The sequence below is a fragment of the Anguilla anguilla genome, chromosome 12 (assembly GCF_013347855.1).
Source record: "Anguilla anguilla isolate fAngAng1 chromosome 12, fAngAng1.pri, whole genome shotgun sequence".
NCBI lineage: Eukaryota > Metazoa > Chordata > Actinopteri > Anguilliformes > Anguillidae > Anguilla > Anguilla anguilla.
Window position 1 is genome coordinate 11591224 of NC_049212.1, and position 22304 is coordinate 11613527.

The 22304-nt window shown below is 38.8% G+C and overlaps 1 protein-coding gene across 2 annotated transcripts in view; it reads right to left on the reverse strand.

Moving 5' to 3' along the window:
- The window catches only part of LOC118209790 (dual specificity tyrosine-phosphorylation-regulated kinase 1A-like), a 32991-nt gene extending 15409 nt beyond the window's left edge, over nucleotides 1–17582 (reverse strand). Inside the window, exons 1-2 of one of the 2 annotated variants that reach the window (XM_035385441.1) lie at nucleotides 16819–17582; nucleotides 9287–9356 (exon numbers count right to left, since the gene is read on the reverse strand). In XM_035385441.1, the coding sequence (XP_035241332.1) occupies nucleotides 9287–9296 (10 nt within the window). In that variant the 5' untranslated portion in view covers nucleotides 9297–9356; nucleotides 16819–17582. The remainder of the gene's footprint in view (nucleotides 1–9286; nucleotides 9357–16818) is intronic. The other variant, XM_035385440.1, reaches the window with a different exon arrangement.
- Nucleotides 17583–22304: the final 4722 nt, after the last annotated feature.

The window sequence follows — 22304 nt, forward strand, 5'->3', positions numbered from 1 at the left end:
TAAAGACCAAGATAAATATTTAATGCAACACTGTTCTGCATAGGCTAAATCTTTAAGTAGAAACCTCAAACCAGGTCTATAATCAGACCTACGGCATACTTTATACTACTAGACAACATGATTCTAGATCATGTAAAAACAAATTTTAATGGTGTTACTGTTAAAATTCACTTTTTGTGGAAAGGAGGAAAAATGTGAAGCACACAGAAAGGCATACAGAACCTATGGTGAAAGTGCCATCACACACAAATCATAGAAATAATAAGGTCCAAACATAACAAATAGTCAAAAGCATCTAAAACTGGAAGGCAAGGCAAACAATTAGTCACCAAATTTTTCACATTTAATTTTGGAGCAATGACTGTAATATAGTACATAATACAGTTATGTAATACTAAATAACTGGAAATAACTGAGCAAAAACAGCAACTTTATTGCTCGGTAAATGAAATCTCAGTTCTATTTTGAAATCTTAGTCCATCCGCAGTGAGTGGGAATTCTGCAGATCATTAGGTACTCATTTATCAACATCTCTCACCAGGCAACACAATGCAGCAGAATCACACAGAGAAACCACCATTCTGAAACCCAGCAACAGCCCCTAATTAGCATAGCCTACCACCAGGAAGATACCTTGTGATTGGGCAAGCCTATCAAAGCACAAGCCAATCACAGGATGGTATGCAAATACTCCACTTTTGTTGCCAGGGCAAAGCTGCCGTCTATTGTCCAATAGGAAAACAAGTAATAAACAAGAAAGAAACTGCTCTTTGTCACATTTCCAAGCTGCCTTTAACACATTACTCCCAGCCAGTAAAACGGCAATACAGCCCGGAACCTGCTTCCAGTTTGTCTAGGGACAGAAGTGATGTTCAGCTGACCCGAGAAGGAAGAAAAAAAGGAACACTGACGCATGCTGGAAAACAATCATCCAGGCTATATTCTGGTACATTTGCAGATCAGATTCTTTTTGCCAGCAATATCCGTTAACCATTTCTCTGAAACTAAATAACTTGGATTCAAAAAGCATTTGAAAACATTCAAGATACACAGTTATGCAACTATAAACAGCAAGTCTGTTGTAGTCTGAAGTGCATGTACTAAGCCTAAATACTGGTTGGCTTAGTACATGCACTTAAATTTAAGGAAATTAACCAGTATTAACACATACTGTAGCTGCAGGCTTGCTTCGCTGTTTCTACAAGACACTTTTTCTACAAGAGCAGGGGTTCCAAACCTGGGGTCCACAAAGGAACCCTAGGGGTTTCTCAGTAAAATGTAAAGGGAAAATATTTTGTTTCGTTTCCCAAATGCCATAAATTGTAGCCTATGTTTCAGACTTTCAGATACATGACACATAGCTTAGTTTCGATGCCCTTGGTAATAAAATGCACGCATAAATTACTGTGCAAATGTTCTACGTCACGAGAGCAAGTAATTAATTTGTAACCCATTCATATGCCACTAAATGCCTGAACAGATCTGTAATAAATATCCTGTTCTGATGTCCCACTATCAAACGGTGTGTTAAATAGCCATGAAGAGGGTGTTGTAAAAATGTCAGAAGTTATTTTTAAAGAGGTGGGGGTCCTCTGACAGTGGGTGGTCATTATAGGGGACCTTGAGATGAAAGGTTGGGAACTTTTCCAAAGTACGCTTTCAGGGTATGTTAAAGGGCTAAGAACTATTTCCAACTGCTTTATAGCAACTCAAGATCCCTCAGGTACCCATAAACAAGAAAATGAATGCATAAATTCAAGGAATAGTTCTTTTTATGGATTAGAAAAATATTTACATTACAGGCATTTAGCAGACGCTCAACATTTGAAAATGCATTTTACATTGCATCCATTTCTAAAGCTGGATGTATACTGAAGCAATGCAGGTTAAGTAACTTGATCAAGGGTGCAACGGCAGTGTCCTACCCAGGAATCGAACCGGCAACCTTTAGGTAACAGTTGCTTATTGTTACAATGTTGGGGCAGGAGGAGTCAACGTGTTGGCAGTTAAAAGCAGCTTGCATAGCAACATTAAACCTTCAGAGGGTGGATGTGCATCTATTGCTTGATTGTTTTATTTGTAAAAAATAAAACAAAAATAGCATTTAAATTTAAATCGTCTTCAGCTGGAACCGTTTCCTGGGACGCATGCAGCCTGAGACTGCTGTGCTCCTGTAAAGCAGTGTCTGCATCAGCAGCCCTATATGTGTGAGGAGTGCATCAAAGCAGCAGCAAATCAACAGGACTAAAAATGGCTTCTGCTGGTGCGATTCCACTTCAGGGGGAAAAAAATCAACAAAAAACATCTTCAGGTCACTTTCACCAACTACCCTGAGACAACCCATGTTTATTGAAAAAGCGGCTTCAAACGGGATGTCAGTACGCCAGTTCAAACTTCCCGCTTCGCGCACACAAAGCTTCCATTCGTTGCAACTGCTCATCTGTAAATTCAGACTTGAATAATTAACATACAGTAACGTAACCAAAAGTCCATCCTGTTTAGTTAACGTTAGGCATGCAAGAACAGGCATTGCGATGGCCACCCTTTGGCCAGGCCTGATGCACCTAAACCACCCCTCTGTGGAAGTTGGGAAAGAGGAGCATGTGCCATTTATGTACTGAGCAGGAAAGAAGTACGGGCACAAAAATAGAATAGTTTTCACATGGGAATAACTGCTATAAAATTAATGTGTTCATATGGATAGCCTTTGGAGACATAATGTCATTATTCATGCGGCTTGGATTTACCTGAAGAGCATTTTTGTTGCTTTAAACCCGTTGATGCCTCTACACTAGCCTTTGTAAAGCTGGAACATTGTCAGGAACTTTGCAAATTTCTACAATAATCCTCCATCACACACAAACATTTTCACAGCCAATTAAAAACATACAATAAATCAGAAAAGAAAAAATACAAAATGGGGTGTAACTCCGTCACTCTAACTAGCCACTTTGGCAGGCAATCTTTTGTAAGCAAAAAAAAAAAAAAAAAAAAGTGTTTTTCTAGTCTACAAAAGGCATTTGAAATAATGAACTACATTCGAACTGAAGAACACTGGGTGCACACTTCATGCTCATCCCATTGGTGGATAATTCGCCGGGTAAACAGTGTGTTTCTCCAAGCTCGTATGGTGGTTTTTTTAAGTTGTAGTTTTTCAAAGGCAGCTACCCAAAGCAGTTCGCAAAGAAATAGGCATCGCAATAACTACAATGACCCTAATCCATTGTGCTTACAGACACGCAATTGACATTAGTTTGGAAACACATAACCAATAGTACTCTGACCGAAGAGGTATATGTAGGCCAACTACGCGACTGTAACCAACAACACATATATATATATATATTCCAAATCGGCACTTCTAACAAACTTGTAGCTTGTACTTGGCAGAATGTCATATCTGCCTCGAAAGTGGTCTAATGATTCTGTCAATGCTGCTAGTTAGCTTGCTAACGTGTCTCAGAAGGAACACTGAAAACAGTAGGCTGGTAACGTTCACCTGCCAAAGAAAAAATCTCTTTACTTCCAGAGCAAATAGTGTATGAAAAGGGAGGGAAATTATAAAGTAAAAAATTAAATAATAAAATATACATATAGACCAGAAATTCACATATAGTTGTAAAGACCAAAGTGATAACTGATGCCAATGATTTGCTGTAATATTCAGCCGCAGCCGCATTTGAAAGCTCTTTTTTAAAAAAGTGTTTCAATAAAAAATATTCAAAAAGAATTTCAAATGTCATTGTACATTCATATTTCTTAAAACAAAACATAAATAAATAAATCGAAATCAAAAACTGTGATTCATTTCCAAAACCGAATCGAAATAAAACCAAACGAAAAAAAAAAAAAAAAAACACTAATCGCCAAGTAAAAACATACCACACCGCGGGGCAGTGTTGTTTGTATTGTATGTAGGCTATTATAGTAGGCAACAAAAAAAGAAAAAACGTAGCAATACACAGGGCAACCAAACATTTCCGCAAATCAATATAAATATTTGAAATATTAATTAAATCTTAAATAAACGTATTGTAGGCTAAAATAATTATTATGTGGAGTTTTAATGTCATACACAATTTTGACTTTACTTTAAACTCATATTGACATCATTGTCAAAGCAACTGAACACTAAAGTTTGCTCAGAATCACACTGACAGCAGACAAAGAACATGGGTGTTGATTGAGATTGTATCCTTCATGAGGCCGACAATGTTGAAAACTGCCACTTTAAAGTCACAACACCTGTTGAAATAGCTAGACTGCGAAGCAAGGATTTCTGAAACTAACATTATTAACCATGAAACAACAAACTGATCAACTACATCAATCCTCTTTAAACTCCTTTTTCCTTTAAACTCTCTAAAATCCTATTAGCTGCACTTGGAAGAGCAATGTAGGTACTACAATAACTTTCCTACATAGCAAATTTTTTGCAAGATGTCACTGGAAATGTGTTAGACCTGTACAGGTTACAACTCTGCATTACTGCTATTGCTCTCCAGGAAATGGTGAGGGAAAATGCACGGCTAAGAATATGTTAAATGTTACATGCAGAGATTCAGGACAACGTTACCATTCAGGGGACCGATACAGCGGAAACCAACGTTCTCATTAAACAGGATCCAAAGAGGAAAAGTAGAAAGCAGAACATAAAATCAATCATCCTAACAGTCCAACAATTACAGAATAGAATTGGTTAACTTTAGAAACAACTGTCTCAAGTTTGCGCACTAGTTTGCTAGGCAGCTACTAGCCAATCACCTTCTGGCCAGTAACCTAGGTACAAAATTGGATGTCGGAATTTTTATTTAAAATTTTAAGGAAAGAATAGCGTGATACTTTTAGGGTTTCATTTAGATTTTATCGATTCCAGGTACCATTCCAATTTTGCTTATTGATTCCAGTCATATAGTTTGAGAACAAAAAGAAATGAAAATGTGCTGTATGCAAAACAACCTTTGTTTTCAGCAGATTTAGGCTGACATGAAAAGTAAATAGTCATTTTAGCAGAAAAGTTAAATAGTGACTGTGCATAACGCATCACACAATGAAGGCCATGCTCACGATGGGGGAAAACAATCAGTTGAGCTCCAGTTATTACTAGCAGTCGGTGGATTATAAAGATTCTAAAAAATCGAAAATGTCGTTGTGTGGTGGGATGCACAAAAAACAAGGACAAGAATTCAGATCTGAAGTTTTCAGTGCTCCTGTGCAAAAAGCTACTTTTAAATAACGTTATTATAATAGCTTCCTTTAATTAACACTGGCATTAGTTAAAGGTAGCCATCATAGCTAATAACATTAGTTAAAAGCATCTCAGTTAAAAGCAGCTAAGTTATCATAATAACATTAGCCAGCTAGCTAACTTTGTTTCTTTGGAATGTGATTTGATAAGCAACGTTGCTGTCTATACAGTTACATGTCACATCACATCCTAAAAAAACAAATGAAACAAACAAATGACAGTTTCTGGCACAGCCTCTTAGCTATAGCTAATGAAAGTTATAAGTACTTACCGGGGACAATTTGGAACTGGCTCTCGATACACAATCCTACATTGAACTACCAATCTTAACACCAAACATACCCAAACTACTCACTCAAGGTAGGTAAGATTGTTTAAAAATGAACATGCACACGCACACGCACACGCACGCACGCACGCGAGCACACACACACACATGCTCCATGTACTTTGGTATGCCAGACACTGCTAAATCATGTTAGCATCTCTCACAGATTCTGGGATGGTAGGTATGCCATTACGTTACGCCTAGCCATCCGGCATGCCCCAAACAGTACAAATGCTTCAGGCTCACAAAGAATGTGTTCACATTAAACATTCAGCTAACGCAGTAAAAAACAAAAAAACAAAAAAAAAAAAAAAACATTGGCTACACGAAAAATGGACATTTATAGAAGAACACACATTTAGAAAAATAAAACACTTTTTTTTTTTTTTTTTAAACTTGCAGCCTCTGCAGATAGTTTGCTTGTACCTCACTGGTAATGCGTTTGCTTATGGACCTTATACCTTTGGAGGAGTGAGAGGCACGATGTGTAAGGTTGGCCAACTAGGTAAAAGTAATGTTACTTACAGGTCCAACAGAAAATAGGCTAACTCCGTGTCCCTTTTCATCCCCGTGGCTAACCTCAGCTGATGCCACTGAGGAAAAGCAATTCCAAGGTTGACTCTAGTTAGTGAACGAGGGCGATGCACGAATGGAGCTACTGTAGCCCAGAGACTTGTAAGGAACACCTCAGTTCCACCAAGCAGCAAAAGTATCCAAGTGGTGGTTATAGGTTAAAGTTAATGCAATTTATTGTACAGTATGCTAATAATGTCAATATACAACGCTGCAAAAGTGTGTGAAGTTATGTATCACACCGAATTAACCTTTGTAGCTGAGACACCAACTTGTTCCCCATGACTCTGGCTTTCCAACAATATAAAACATGATTACACTGTATCATGGAGAACCTAAGTTTTACATAACGCTGATCCAGTAGTATGTTTTGCAACTGAGCACCGTCTCTCTATCACACCCTGCTGACTCCCTGTCAGCGCAATAAACAGTCTGTTTTCCTTTGGGGGTCTGATAAGGGGCACACTTCTTTAAACTTCCCTGCAGAAGGGAGAGTTTCAGTTGGCTGGGAGGTCAGCATCTCGTCATGTACCAACAACCCCTGCTGGTGGGTGGGTGGCCACAAGTCAACCCGTCAAGCAATTCGTGCAAGCCCCCTAGTGACGAGGGTGCCGGCTCGCCCAGATTGCTTGACTCAGATGTTCACTGCAACCGAACTATTAGTGGAAACGATAGCTTTATCACTACACAATACACTGCAAGGATGCTAAATGAGTTTCTAAGTGCCACCATGGTTGCTTAGGTTATCCATTTAACAAGCAACCCCTCCATGCATTCTCATCTGCAAATATACCCCCAAGCATGACACACTGAACAATTGTGTCCATCTGGGAGTTCATCAAAATATTCTTTCACCACCAAAAATTTGTATTCCATCACGGCAACAAGATAAGGCAAACAATAGCCTGAAGATATGCCAATAAACAAGAGGGATTTTTGTGGAAGTATACCACATCATTCCATCATCAATATAGGCAACTAAATATGGCATAAATATACAATTTTACCATTGGTTTTACACACAAAGATGTCCCTTTCAAGATTCAGTGGTCATTTGTAGTCTTGAACAATCCATTTTAGAAATAATAGTAACATGTTTCTCCATCCCCATGCAACAAAAAATTATTTACCGTAGACTACAGAAAAACATACAAGTGTGAATGATTTAGGTATGTGTACTGTACCACGTTTTTGCATTATTTTTAAATACGATGTCTATATTTCATCATAAACCATCATAAGGGGCAAATGTATATACTTCATAACAGACAAAAAGCAATGTACTCATTTTTTTGGTTTTAGATTTTTGGACCCCTAGATATCTTAGATCCCCAAATACTGATGAAAAGATAGCAATTCTCATTTGAAAATGATGCAAGACAGTTTAAAGAGTCAAAACAGTTGATTTGTAGTGAAATATGATTATGTTATGATTTAGGCTACAGCAAATGCAGAGTTCAGATATTTTGGATAGATTTTGAGACACTTAGGCGCATCAGGGTACACACTGCTTACTTTTTGCATCATGGATCTTTAGTAGTTCCACATATCACCCTCAAATTTTGCATACTTGTGGTCAAGGAGATTATGATCCAAGACATGTATAGTTTTAGGTCCACGTACGATTGATATAATTTAATTTTAGTTTTCATTCCAAAAACGAAAAACAAACACACGATCCTTTTTTAGTACAAAAGGAAATAATGAATAAATGGTGTGTTTTTCAATTTCTATAGTTTCCCACCGGTAGTTGATTCAGACTTCAAATCGTAATCGTGTCCATTTTGCATACGGTTTGCATGTATACATGAAACGAAAAAAAACAATTATGCAAAAAAAAAATTTTTTTAATTGAGTTTTGAAGGGTTAAATGCATTTTTCTCAAACTAGGAAGTAGTAAACAGTGCGGTTCATGACAGGCTACTTGGTGAAATATGAAAATATGACCAGTTTGTGAGCAAAATAGTACATTTGTGACAAGGTTGGAAAGAATTCCATTGATTCCCACTCAAATCCCTGAATACTAAGTTGCTTCCTGCAGCATAACTTTGCGGTTCTCGCGAGCACAAACAGAGTCGGCTATCTCGCATAGGCCTCCTGAACCATCTTTGACATAACTACGACAGTCCTGAAGGACAAGACAAATTTACAAATCAGTGAACACAAAAACAACTGATAAAACGCATGAACAACTCCGAAAACACCTGTGGTCTCATTTATAAAATGTTCATATGCATGGATATGACCATAAGTTCAACAGACTTCATCTTACGTGGAAGTCTACACCCAATAAACTTTTGAAATAGAATAATCATGCTATTTATTGGTAATTTAATTTTGTGTTAAAAACAAAAAAACAAAATAAGGAATGCAATACATTTGTTTTTGAAATGGAAAACGAAAATCTAATTATCCCAAACACGGACCGTTTTACCTGCTATGTATGTGTGATCTCAGTATGTAATTTTATTTTTTTTTTTAATGAAGGGGATCAACTTAATTTTTGCTGAGATAATTGCATTTGTGGCACTTTATTTTTACCTAAATTATGAATACAATCTAAACGGTACAACTGTTTATTTAAGCCATTTACCAAGTCTCTGTGGTGTTCACATCTGGAGTTATAAAGCCTTAAATAGAACACCCACTAAATGGGCAAGGATTGGCCAGATTTGGCATCTGCGTGACCCTTCAAGGGGTTAAACTACACGTGAAGCGTCTGCATCAGACTTCTGTCTGTGTGACCCTCACTTACGAAACTATTGCCAACAGATGCATGTATACGCTAGTAAGCATCCTCCCGAATTCACAGTGAATGTTGCGGCACTGGCGTTGGTGAACAAAAATATTTCTGGGCATTCCAAACTGGGATAAATGGAAAAAAGCATTTTAAAAAAAAAGCTAAACAAAAACAAGAACAAAAAACTGATGGCTGTAGCCAAGACAACGTGAACTGAGAAAGAACAACACAGCAGGTAGAATAATCATTTCAGCGTAGTTTAATCAAAGCCTAATACAAATGACAGGTTGTATTCACAAGATGAATGGGAAATTTTCTGCTTGCCTTTAAGAAATTAAAATTTCTTTTAAAAAATTAAAATAAAAAAGACACATGGAGGTAGAAAAGTGCAGCTAACCTGTATGCATCGTCGCCTGTTAAATCTCATATCATCCTGGGAGGAGAGTCCAGCAGCAAACCACAAGCGACTACAAGAAATAAAATTAAGTCAATAGAGTTATACATTTCAGAAAGCCCAGAACCATTTTTAGACCATCGTTAACATTTGAGGAGTGAATGTTACCTTCATCGCACAAAAAAAACAAAACAAAACAACCCAAGTCACAGAGGAAGTTGGAAACAATAGATATTTAATTCCTTGGATAGCAAGGAACAGCTATGGTGGTTAATAGGCCATTGACACAGAGAAGGACTTATATTGGCATTTTCTGAACTTGTGCATTATGGAGCTCGGTCTGTATGGCCACACAATCGTGAAAGATCCAACAGGCCACCACTGTACGTGACAATACAGTCCCTACACAATGTCACAATTCAGTGATTGCAGCAAAATAAGCAATGTAGCATTTTTCTTCACGAGTATTAAATGGTACAAAAATGATGACACAAAAAGATTTTTAGTTTTTATAAAACACAAAATAAAAACTAAAAAAAAGAAAAAGAAAACCTAATGCGCATCAGTGTTGCCAATCTATAAACTTCACACATTACATTTTCCACCCAGCAGCAAGGCAGACCCAGGTAAAACCCATAAATAAAAAAAGATTATAATCAATAATTATGTCAAAGGTGCAGTAAGCAAGTTTTTTTTGGAACAGTTTTGTTCATATCTGGTTAAATTTCCCTCACAACGCGAGAGATAATAAATAGAAGCTCCAAGAAAAAAAATCCAGTCTCTCCGACTGCTCCAGGCTCTGAAATCAGCCACTCCAAATTTCACTGCGCCTGAATCTTAACAACCAATCAGGACAGCTCTCTGCAAGGAGGCTTCCCTACCCATCTGACAATCCTGTTGCGTGTTCACAGCGCTGAATTAGCAGGCAGGGTGGGGCTACATAGGTAAGAGCAGAGCAGAGATACTGCAGAAATAGTGCTGCAGCTAACTAGTAGAAAACAATTCTAAATAATGTTTGGTTGTGCAGTATCGCCAACTGTACTTTTTTAAGCTTTATTACCCCAGCCATCTAAATCCAACTCTCGCGGTACTAAGTATGGATGGCTCCAAATACAAACACCATATTCGGCAACACTCAAATAATGCATTCTCTCCAAATGTTTTGTCCTCCCGAATTTGGCCAGTATTGTTCAGATTCTGTTTTCCCCCACTTCTTCGATTAGACAGAGAGAAAAGGCACACACACACAGACTCAGCAAGCTTCTCTTAACACTAGATAGGCCAGAGTGACGTAATTAAAAAATGTAAATTCCTCCAACGCCATAAATTCTCTATCCTCCCCCTTCCACAACTTTTCTAAATATTTAGGCTTAAAATAACTTTTTTTAAAATTCTAAAAATTATAATAATAATTTTTTTTTTAAATACAGGCTGTTTGTGCCATTTTCTTCACAAAACCCTGCTGTCAGACAATAGACAACAGGCGCTTTTACCCAGTTGCCATCGTGTTGCTGTCTACTCCAGCACGCTGTTCAGCAACTGAATGACCGGCGCTTTGATACTAATTTCCCAACTTAGCGCTATCACATTTTGCACATATTATCACACAAAATTAATTCACTGCAATCATGTGACAAAGTTGTTAAAGCCTTTAGGGTGGGGATGAATAATTGTGGACGCTGTTGTCATAGAAATGATAGGCTTAGAACTCCACAGAGATAACGCCACCAACATATTTTCAGGTTTTCACTGAAACTGAGAATTTGAATAACCTTAATTGAGCAGAAACATGACAACTGCATAAAAGAACTGATTTGTGTGCGTGTGGTCCCAGAAACCCACAAAGCTGTGCATTCTCTGTGGACTTGATAAGAGGAGGGCAATGGTGCACAGGCTATGTAAAAGAGCACACCAAGGACAAGGGAGGGAGAATTGAGCCGAATTTGTTTTTGACCAAAGAAATGACTTTGTGCACTTTGTCACATCACCCATTGAGGCTCCATGGGTTTGTTGAAAAGCGTTTTGAAGCCCAGGAAGTGTAGTTCGTGGGTGCCACCATGTTCCTGTCGTCCACTAAGCACAGTGAGATACAGTCACTCAGTAGTGACGCAAACTGTCCCAGATTCATTCACAAAATATCACCATCTTGTCCAAATAACACAATAACATAACAAACTGGCATATGGAGACATTAGATGAAGGAAAAACACCTATTGTGACAACATTTTCTGGTGGAAAAAAATGACTGACTGTATATTCACCATATTGTTGCCATTGACTTCTATTAACAAAGGTGGCTAAAACACCAATACTGGATCCAACCACACTGGCGCTAGTGAGCAAAGTCTCTGAACAAGACAAAAAAGTGAGCTTCAAAAACGCAGCCGGGTTTTGGTCGTTTGGTATAAATCCAAAGCCATACTCACACTTAGTTGATGGAAATGAAGGCAAAGTCGCAGGCATTGGTATAGAATTCATCATACATGTTCAACTAAGTTCAGCGTAGAAAAGCTTTGTGGACACTCAGCCCCATGAAACATGAAGTCTACTAATGGCAAACCACACATTCTTGCTACCATGGATGGGCTGTAGTGATGCAAAATTTTAATTTGTACATGAAACCAACTGTTCAAGTCACTAGACAACAGAAAGCAGAAAGAGGTCACTTTAACACCCTGGGTGTTCAACAGCAGGTCCACGAAGGTACTGTATAATAGGGGGTCCCCAGAATGCCTTTTGAAAACCCTCACTTTAAAACAAAAGGCCTGTGACAAGTCAGGGCAACATCTTTCAGTTATTTCTTGTTGTGACCCACAATATTTCAGAGACAAAAATAAATTAATGAAATTAATACCAGAAATTCACAAACATTCCTGCAACACCTAAAAATAAATAGTCAGCTCTACGATATTAATCAAAAGTTCCATCCACTCATGTTCACTGTGACACACTGGCAACTAGTAACTTGATTACTCGTGCAAAACAGAAATACAAATAGAGCTGCCACCACATCAATTTATCAATAATTATTGATAATGCTGTGAAATCAAAAAGCTAGATAACTTAGCGGTTTTTTTTTTTCATGCTAAAATAAACATTCTGCACGCCAATCACTTATCCAAACACTATGCATCAGTTTCTCACAGATGGCAGTTCTGTAACAATCACCACATATGCATGGACACGGCTATGCAAAAAGCATATCTGTCCCTCCCGACTCCTCATTGGATTACTATACGAGTGCCTAGAACGCTCCTTAGTTCTTTTTGGACTTATTGTTCTTAAAGCATATCTGTCCCGTCTGAAAGGGTGATCGGTAAGGTAAGGCAGGACAGATTTAAACAAATTGGGGTCTATTCGGAAACCGAAGAATGTGGACGCAAGTCTCCTTCTGTACAAAAAGAAATAAAAGTTACTGACCGTATTACATTTATGATGCGTTACATTTATACCGACTGTCCCTACTAATAATGCTCCCCTGCATTCAACGAAAATTTTAACCCTGCCTACGCAATATTATAACTCGGAAAACACATATCTGCCGAAAAGTTAACAAGAGTTATTAAATTATTTCACGTCAAATCATATTTCAATATAATTGCTAATATTTACTGTATCATAGGTAAATGCATTTGGGTTATTTCACTTGTCAACAGATGGGCTGCACGGTGGGGCAGTGGGTAGCACAATGGCCTCGGCACAAAGGTCCAGCGTTCTCGGCCTGGGCCTTTCTATGTGGAGTTTGCATGTTCTTCCCATGTCCGCATGGGTTTCCTCCGGGTACTCCGGTTTCCTCGCCAGTCTATCGCAGGACACACACATCATACTGTGTGGGAGAATGGTGTGTGTGTCCTGCGATAGACTGGCGACCTGTCCAGGGTGTATTCCTGCCTCTCACCCAATGCACGCTGGGACAGGCTCCATCGCGACCCTGACCAGGATAAGCAACAAAAAAAAAAAACATCAAAATAACCATGGGCACAAGGAGTTAGCATCTTTTTGCACAGGAGCACAGAAAACGTCAAATCTGGGCTCTTGTCCTTGTTTTTCATACAGTCCACCACACAATGAAGTTTTGGCATTTTGATAGTCTTGATAACCCACTGACTTTTAATATTAAACTCTATGGAGTGCAACAGGTTGTTTTCCTCCATTGTGAGTGTGGCCTTCATTGCGTGTCTCTATTTTACTTTTTTACCAAAATGACAATTAACTTTTCATGGCAGCCTAAATCTGCGGAAAATAAAGGTGGTTTTTGATACAACACGTTTTGTAGGCTACTTGATGACAAGAATTGGAACCAGGATTCGATAAGCAGAATCGACATGAAACCCGGAATCGATAAAAACAAAACAATACCCAGCCCTATTCAGAATAGAATAAAAGTGTACTGTACAACAAGCATAACACCATCTGATGTAAAACTATTGAACATTATACCGAATGATGACAAAACAAGGAATAGAAAGAATTTGTTCAAGAAAACTTCATGTTAAATCCTGGATGCAGGAAAAAAACAACAACAACATAGCACTTGAGAACATTGGGCTGTAAACTATAGGCATCAAGAAGGCTCTAGTAGGGCTAGTGGAATGATGGGAACCAACACTGCCCTCAGTAAACGAACAAACAACGTGGATGCGATGAGTTTTCTGTTCATGTTGCCACCCAAAACTCAGACGCTGCACTGTCTTTACCAAGGTTTTTAACCCATCAGTAAAATACCTCCACAAAAAGCAAGTATAAAGATCAAAATCATATTTGCTTTCACAAAACCACTCAAGTACACCAACAGGATAAAGATTCAGCAGCCAATCACTGTGCAAATGTCCAAAATTACACAGAGATCTTCCCAAGAAGTTTATTACAATTACAACAGAGGCTTTAGAGGTTTGTAAGAATATAATTACAATTTCAACTTAACTTTCACAATTTAACTTTCTCAACTTTACTCAGTTTGACTAATAGCATTACCATGTACAGTTTAGCCTACCCTTCAGAGTTCCAAACTTGAGGTAACCTATAATATTTCGGACGTTATTTCTATGCCAAATGTAAAAATCTGTACAGTGACCATCTGTCAGCTGAAACAGATTCTTCATTTCTAAGGAATGCAATTCATCATCATTGTCGAAGTATTTCCATATGAGCTGTAGCCAGGCTTATACCTCGATCTCTTGATATTCGACTGACGAGCAGAGAGAACACTTTGATAACAAATATATGCTGAATAATCCCACATACCATATGTACAGGGATCAGATGTGCAAGATATTATAGTACTGTTAAGAACCATTACTGAGACAACAAAAATAAACTCTCTCTATTTGAAAACGTCTAAGTAACTGAATATCCCTCTTGTATAAGACATTAACATTGTGACCAGCTAGCTTGCAGCTGATTAGCCATTACAAAGTAGGCCTACTTGTCGGCCTATGTGTGGGACTGCATGTCATAACCCATTTGATACAATCGCAACAGAATCTGCAGACGATGATGTGAAAACCTTGTACAGTGAATCTGGCCTCTACTACCTTCTCTGGCAACCAGGTAAAAATATTCAGAACGTGTGGAAGATTGCTCTTCATTCAGTACTTGTAGGCCAATGTATGTCAATGAAAATGTTCTACTATGAATATGGCCTCTACTACCTTCCCTTGCAAACAGGTCAAAATATTCAGAATATGCCTGCAAGATTGTGCTTCATTCCTCCAAAATGTCTCATTTCAGCTTTCTTCAAGTTCAAGGCCCTGGTGGTCCCATGGCTTACCCACCAAGCTGCCAGGGTAGAGCTCCTTCTCCCATTCTATCCATCAACAGATCTTCCTCATCGCCCAATACAACACAATCCAGACCACCCGGCCAACTTTATTACGCTTCAAACGAAGCCTAGTGATGGAGCTCAGCGACTAGGTTGGTATAACGCTGTCAAGAAAAGAGGGTTCTTAAGTCTGGTTTGACTTCGCGTTCATCTCTTGAATTTTAAATGAACAGTTTCAAGTTAAATATACTTCAAGGTGCCTCGTCGGATTGAGACTGGTTGAAAAATCAAAACATGTGACATCATCCTTAATATATATTTTTATTTCTGGGAATACATATCATTATTTATTTTAAATGTATTATTATATCACGTTTCCTAGACAGACAAAAATGACGATCATGATCACACACAGATCACCAATTCGCTAGCTAGCTCGTACTTTCCAAATGTGTGTTGCGAGATTGTTTCGCTAACAAACGTTAGCTATAGCGTTATAGCAACCGCAGTAACTAGTGTACGTTAGGTAAAAACATGGCGACCGTACATCGTGTTCACATTTTTTTTTTATTGACGAATTAACGTTAAAGAAAAACAGCAAGCGTAGAATTACTAGCTGACGTTACAATGTAAACACTGGAAGACAATTGTAACATGTACAGTACATTGTAGCTAACAGGCTAGTTTAAACTTGCTAACTAACCTGCTTGCCAGCAACGACAAGCTAACCACGAAAATAGAAAACGTTGCAAAGACAGCTGTGTGAAAGTCACACCAATAGCTAGTTAGGCTAGTTATTTCACAAGCATTACCCCCAGTGCTCATGCTATTGCAACGTGTATATTAATATAACAATAATGTATGATCGCTAGCGAGAAATCTATCTGACTGAAAGTGTCCACACGAGACAGAAGAGCTGTCATTAGTCTATGTGAGCGCCAGCTAAATCAGCTGGGTAGTCTAAAGAGCGCTCTGAATGGACTCTGTCTATACACAGCGATCTTGGGAGACGTGATTGCAACTTTTCCATTAACGTTAGTTAGCTACCCAACAACTAACTATGATGATTAACATTACATTCTGAACGGTTCTGACGGTGTCATTTGTGAACACTGAATTAGCTAGCTACCACTGACTGGCTACCTATCCCTCACATCGCACGAACGTAACACTTAGCAGCGTATGAGGTGCCAGTGATTAGCTGGCCAACCAGCTAACACACCTTATATTTCTGTCAACTGTCCACACGCCAAGGGACAATGTCAATGTGTCAATTAGCTAGCCTACTAGCCGCCTGCTATAATTTTTCTGTCGCGTTAGCAAGCAAGCTATCTAGCGTTATTAAACAGTTAGGCAACTGTTGTTGCACTGAACACGCCTGCTGTCCAGCTAACTAGGCAGCGGATCGGCATGGCCTAACTTAGTGCAGTTTGGTAAGCTTAACTGACTGACTACGAATCCCCAAACTTGACCTACCAGGCTCGGGCTCTAGTTGTACTGTGATAGCTAGCTGGACATCCATACACAACAGGCTCACTTTAACATTATGAGTTAATGTAGCTCGCCCTTATAACCAATTTAGTCAGGTAAAAATATGAGCTTTTCTGACGCGAGCAGTTCACGCATCAAGTTGCTGACTAACTTCGCTGACGTTAGCTAGCTAGCCAGATGTGGCTAACCCCGCCAAGCTACCTAATTCTAGCAAGCGTTAACCAACTTGGCGCATTTTAAATAAATCAACATACCACCAGACACATTTTTCATCGGAACTCACTTTTGTTGATGTGATCTTCATTTAAAGTCCCATAACCCATGGGGCGAAGTAGGATCCAGCTTCTCCTTTCCTGTAAGGAGCCCTCCAAATTTTCGAACCAATCCTCACTCCTCCGGACTGGTGTCAGTTCAATTTCCAGATCAACGGCGTATATCTCCTTCAGCTAGCTAGCTAGCTAAAAACAAACACACATGGCTAGCTAGCTAGCTGGCTTTTCGGACGAAGAGTGAGAAAACATAGCTAGCTAGTTAGCTAGCTACATTTGGGGGAGTTAGCTAGCTAGCTAGCGAGACAGCTAGCTAACTAGCTAACCACACAAAATTAGCTATAGTTGTTGATGGGTCCTCTCCGCAGGAGTAACAGCAACAGTCTCTGGTAATAATAGGTACGGTCTCCCCAGATTAGTGAAATAATTAGCGTGTCCTTTGCTATACGCCTTGTTTTCTTGGATAATTTTTTTTGTAAATTTCACAAAATGGCGCGCGTTCCAAACCTGCGCAGCGAACCGGCCCGGTGGACCAGAGAGACGGACAACCACGTTGCTTGGCACCGCCTAAATATGTCCACCCTGTTTTAAACCACAGGTCTCTGAATTCTTTTAATCCAATCCTGCCGATGCATTGGTTTCAAAATCGTTGCCATTACTATTAAAAAGTAAATGTATTATTCCGGCGGGAAGGTAAATTATTAGGAAAAAGCTACTGGTAAAATGGCGACTGACGGAGAATGTTACCATGACGACTGTCAATCAAACTACGAAATTCCCGGATGGACCAATGACGACAAAAAGACGATGTAGTTGTCATATATACTGTCAATCAATGTTTCAAGTAGGTGGAGTGAAGGCAAAGGTTAGCGCAAAAAAGACGGGGAAACGTTAACTGTATGTTTGCCATTTGGTCTCAAGTGGTATGGTTGAAATTTTCCTCTCCTTTTGTCAGATAAAGAGATAACTCACATTGAGGACACAGGCGGATCATACTGTGAATCAGTCAAGGAAGTCTTTTTGAATCCAGCACAATTTAACTTCCGGAATTAGTTTCTGGATTACCCTTTGTGTGCTGAGTTTTAATTAGCAAAATTATCAGATAAGTTACTTCTGAAATGTAGTATGTTTGTTCATTTATATCAAGATGTTGCTAGCCAACTAAATGAAACCTGAAAATGGCATGGCTTTCACGCACGCAATATACAAACTTAATTGCATGCCGGTCTGTTATGTATTATCTTAGATTTTTTTTATATGAATCTTTATCTATATAGTTAAAGTCAAAAATTGGAATGATTTTCATTGCAATTCCCTTTCATCTGCCTGAGAGCTTGTTAAAGGAGGCAAGTGGGGTCAGGTTTTCATTCATCTCCTGTGTGGCTTATCCGACTATTTATTAAAATCTTTAAACTATCTTACAGTGTAAAAAAGACAGCACAGTATGAGTAAAGCAATACCTGTAATAATTTTGATGTACATATAAAAAGAAAAACAGCTACACCTACTGGTTATATAGGCAAATTCTAGCACTGCAAAGAAGGGGGTGGTATCGTCAGAGATTATTTAATTGGTGGGGAAACAGTCCACTCAGTTTCCATGTGGGTACTGCTGCAAATGATTATCATGGTAGGTAGGAAGACCAGGGATAACATTTATTGAATGGTTGCCATTAGGGAGCGTATTCGAAGATGCCAAAAATCTAAAATTCACAAAAATATCAATTTTTCATTTTATTTCCCGTAATGCTCTGGATCAACAGGTTCTGCAATACAGACAGCATCAAGGCATGGGCAGGGGAGGAACAGGGTTGAAGCAGTCCATGACCGTGGAGCGAAGGATAGGACTGGAGTCATCCCATGGATTCAGGCCGAGGAAACAGGCTGGAGTGGTCTTTGAACTCAGGGCAAGATAAGGGGCGGGAGCCCCATTGAAAGGGAAACAGAGAAGACAAGGTTAAAGCCAGCGTGACACTTGATGCTAAGCTACCTAGAGTGTCAACTCCGTAGGGCCAGCTTGACACTTAAGCTAAGCTACCTAGTGTGTCAGCTCCATAAATGCCAAATTGACACTTGAGGCTGAGCTACCAAATGCGTCAGCTGCGTAAATGCCGACTTGACACTTAGGCTGAGCTACCTAGTGTGTCAGCTCCGTAAACGCCAGATTGACACTTGATGCTGAGCTAACTAGCGTTTGTATCATTTATATCATAAGCATCTACAGTATCTGTAGCTTATACATATGCACAAAAACCCACAATAAGCATAAATATTGTAAATACCCAGATATGGATCCATGAGCCAGTTTCAACTTAAGTGTCACCTGAGCTGCCTCCCTACATAACAGAATCTTTCTTGTGACACAATATACTCTTCTCCACTGGAAACTATAATTGTTAAACATCACCGACATCTCTTTGCGTTTGAATCTGAAATAGGTCTAAACAGGTTTTCTATTTTAAAAAGTGCACCAAGTGGCAGATAATTGATCTTACTACAGGATTTACTATCAAATGGTAAATGGACTGCATTTATATAGCGCTTTTATCCAAAGCGCTTTACAATTGATGCCTCTCATTCGCCAGAGCAGTTAGGGGTTAGGTGTCTTGCTCAAGGACCCTTCGACACGCCCAGGGCGGGGTTTGAACCGGCAACCCTCCGACTGCCAGACAATCGGTCTTACCTCCTGAGCTATGTCGCCCCTATTTTTCCATTTACCATTTACCATTTACTATCAAGGAACAAGTGACAAGTGAAGACCCAGAAAACACATTCCCATTGTGATTAATAAGCTCAGCACAGTTGTATAAATTGGCAAGATGAGAATTTAGCTTTTAGTCAATAATATCCCCACTAGGGCTGTTAATAAGAGCTTATGTCACATTTTCTTGATGATATCATTAATGAGGTTGAAATTAAGACTTTTATCAAGGAGAGAAAAGTGAACTTTTCTGTCCTGGAAAAAAAAAGTTTGCACATGGTGATCTTAGGCTTGCATATGGCCATGGAAATTCATTTCATGAAGCTCTTAATGAGCAGTTTTGTGCTGATGCTATTTCCACAGGTAGTTTTGAACTCTGTAGTGAGTGTTGCAGCCGAGGTCATATTATTTTCACGGGCTACACACCTCAGCACTCAGTGGCCTCCTTCTGTGAGCCTGTGTGGCCTACCGCTTCTTGGCTGAGCTGTTTCTGCTCCTAAATGTTTCCACTTAAACAATAACAGCACTTACAGTTGACTGGGGCAGCTCTAGCTGGGCAGAAATTACTCAGAAAGGTGGTATCCTGTGACAGTGCCAGGTTGAAAGTCACTGAGCTCTTCAGTACGGCCCATTCTACTGCCAATGTTAGTCAATGAAGATTGCATGGTGGTATGCTTGATTTTATGCACCAGTTAGCAATGGGTGTGGCTGAAGTAGGCAAAACCACTAATTAAAAGGGATGTCTACATATTTTTGTAAATCTTGTGTAGAACAAAGGACACCAATCTCAGTTGTTGTGAAATTGACCTGCCTCACTAGAAAAATCTCAATTTGTGTAACTTCATTCATTGTAATCAACTGAAAAATGTAGTTCAAAAGGCATTCCCTGTGTAAAGCATAGTGTAGTCCTGCAAAGGGTATATAAGACCAGAAGTTTGAAGTATCCACACAGTTATAATCAGGATCGAGCAGTAAGGATTGCCATTCTGTTACCAAACACTCCACCTCCCCCTAGTGGATGTAGATAATATGAAAAGAAGTAAAAATTAAAAGAACTCTCCACGGTATGTAGCCAATTTCAATTTTAAATCTAAAGAGAGTAGTTTAAAAAAATCCACTTAACTATTATTCATAGACAACTATTTTTATGCTTATTTAAACTTTAGTTTAATCCACCATTTTTATTTCCACATAAAAATATATTTCTGAAGATTTTTGCTTGCTTTTACCTGCAGTCCAAAAATACCAAAATTATTTTTCATAATGAAATAGTCTTTCATTATTGGTTTTGGTTTAGGTGTGGAAGCAAAAACAAAACACAATTTTCTTTAATGTTCAAGAGTCAATAAAATCCAGTTCCATGAAACTCCCAACTTGAATACATCCTCAACCATCACTTATAAATAAAACAAAATATAATAATATAAAAACGGTCTTCTTGCAATTAGGCTTTTCTCAATATATCTCAAAATAGGTAATAAGTGCCACACCAAATTTGTGCCATATTCTTGGCAGCTAAAATGGTTTCGTCATTCAGATCTACTATATTGTGTGTGCTCCCAAGATTGCTTTCAGGATTGTGGTAGCAGAACACTGCATGCAAAACAACACTTTTCAAAGTGCTTTTCAAACATCCATACTGACATTTTAGGTTCACTTAATGAACCTTGGGTGGTTGGATTTAACAGCAGTCAAAACATTTGTAAGTGATAACGTCACGTTTTTACTAAGAACTAAGCAAACATTTTTCTACAACCAAGAAATATCCACTTATTCAGTAAAGGAACCCCTAAGAAATGAACCTACGGTGGTCAGTCTACAACATCAGCCGATGCTGAAAATCAAAACACTGCTGTTTAATTAGCCTTCACTTGCCCAGCGATAAGGAATGTGTCATCATCGACTGGTACCCTCTTTAAAGCCTTAAAGGTTCACCACATAATACCACAATAACTCAATTCAGAAGAAAGAGAGAAAAAATACATTTCATGTCATAAATGGAAGATTAAATAAAGGTACAAAAACAAAGTCCAAAAACTGTACTGTTTTCATTACAAATGGTTCCACTGGAGTGCCTGATTACATTTAATGAGCTTTCTACCCACCTCAGAAAGTAGCATAACAATTCATGTGCTGCTGGACTAAGCATACTAAGCATGCTAAGATTTCCTCTGGAAAATATAGCGCTGTAACAGTATGTCTTTTTTAAATGAATTCTTTGGCCCTGAAGGGACTAACATTTGTTTGTCAGTTAGGTGGCTGTGGCCTTGAGACCCTGGTCTATGTGTGAATTTGGAACCAAAACTTGCAGCTGTGTGTACACTGTAACACACACATTGAAAATGTTATCGTCCCCAGGTTGAGAATTTGTCGACAATAGTCAGGCAATTTGTCAACACTGTTTCTCAAACAATAGTCATAACCAGCAGGCAAAGATCATATGACAATACAATTGAGTATGCTTGCACTTATTATCTATTCTTGCACACATGTACGCACGCGCACGCGCACACACACACGCATGCATGCACACACACAGCAAATAACTACATAAATTATTTTAGACCAGCAGATATAATAAATATAATATATGATAATTTTAGCAGGTGTTCAGGAAATATTTTCGGAATCAGCAGTGTCATGGGACCACTAACAGCCCCAAGGCTGTCCAATAAGATAAGGCCGCATAAACAACAGAATTGAACTGAGTCCATATAAAATAATACAGCATTTCCCACATAAATTAGATCAAGCACACACAGTAGAAACTTCCAGAATTGAAACATGATTAATTCAGGAA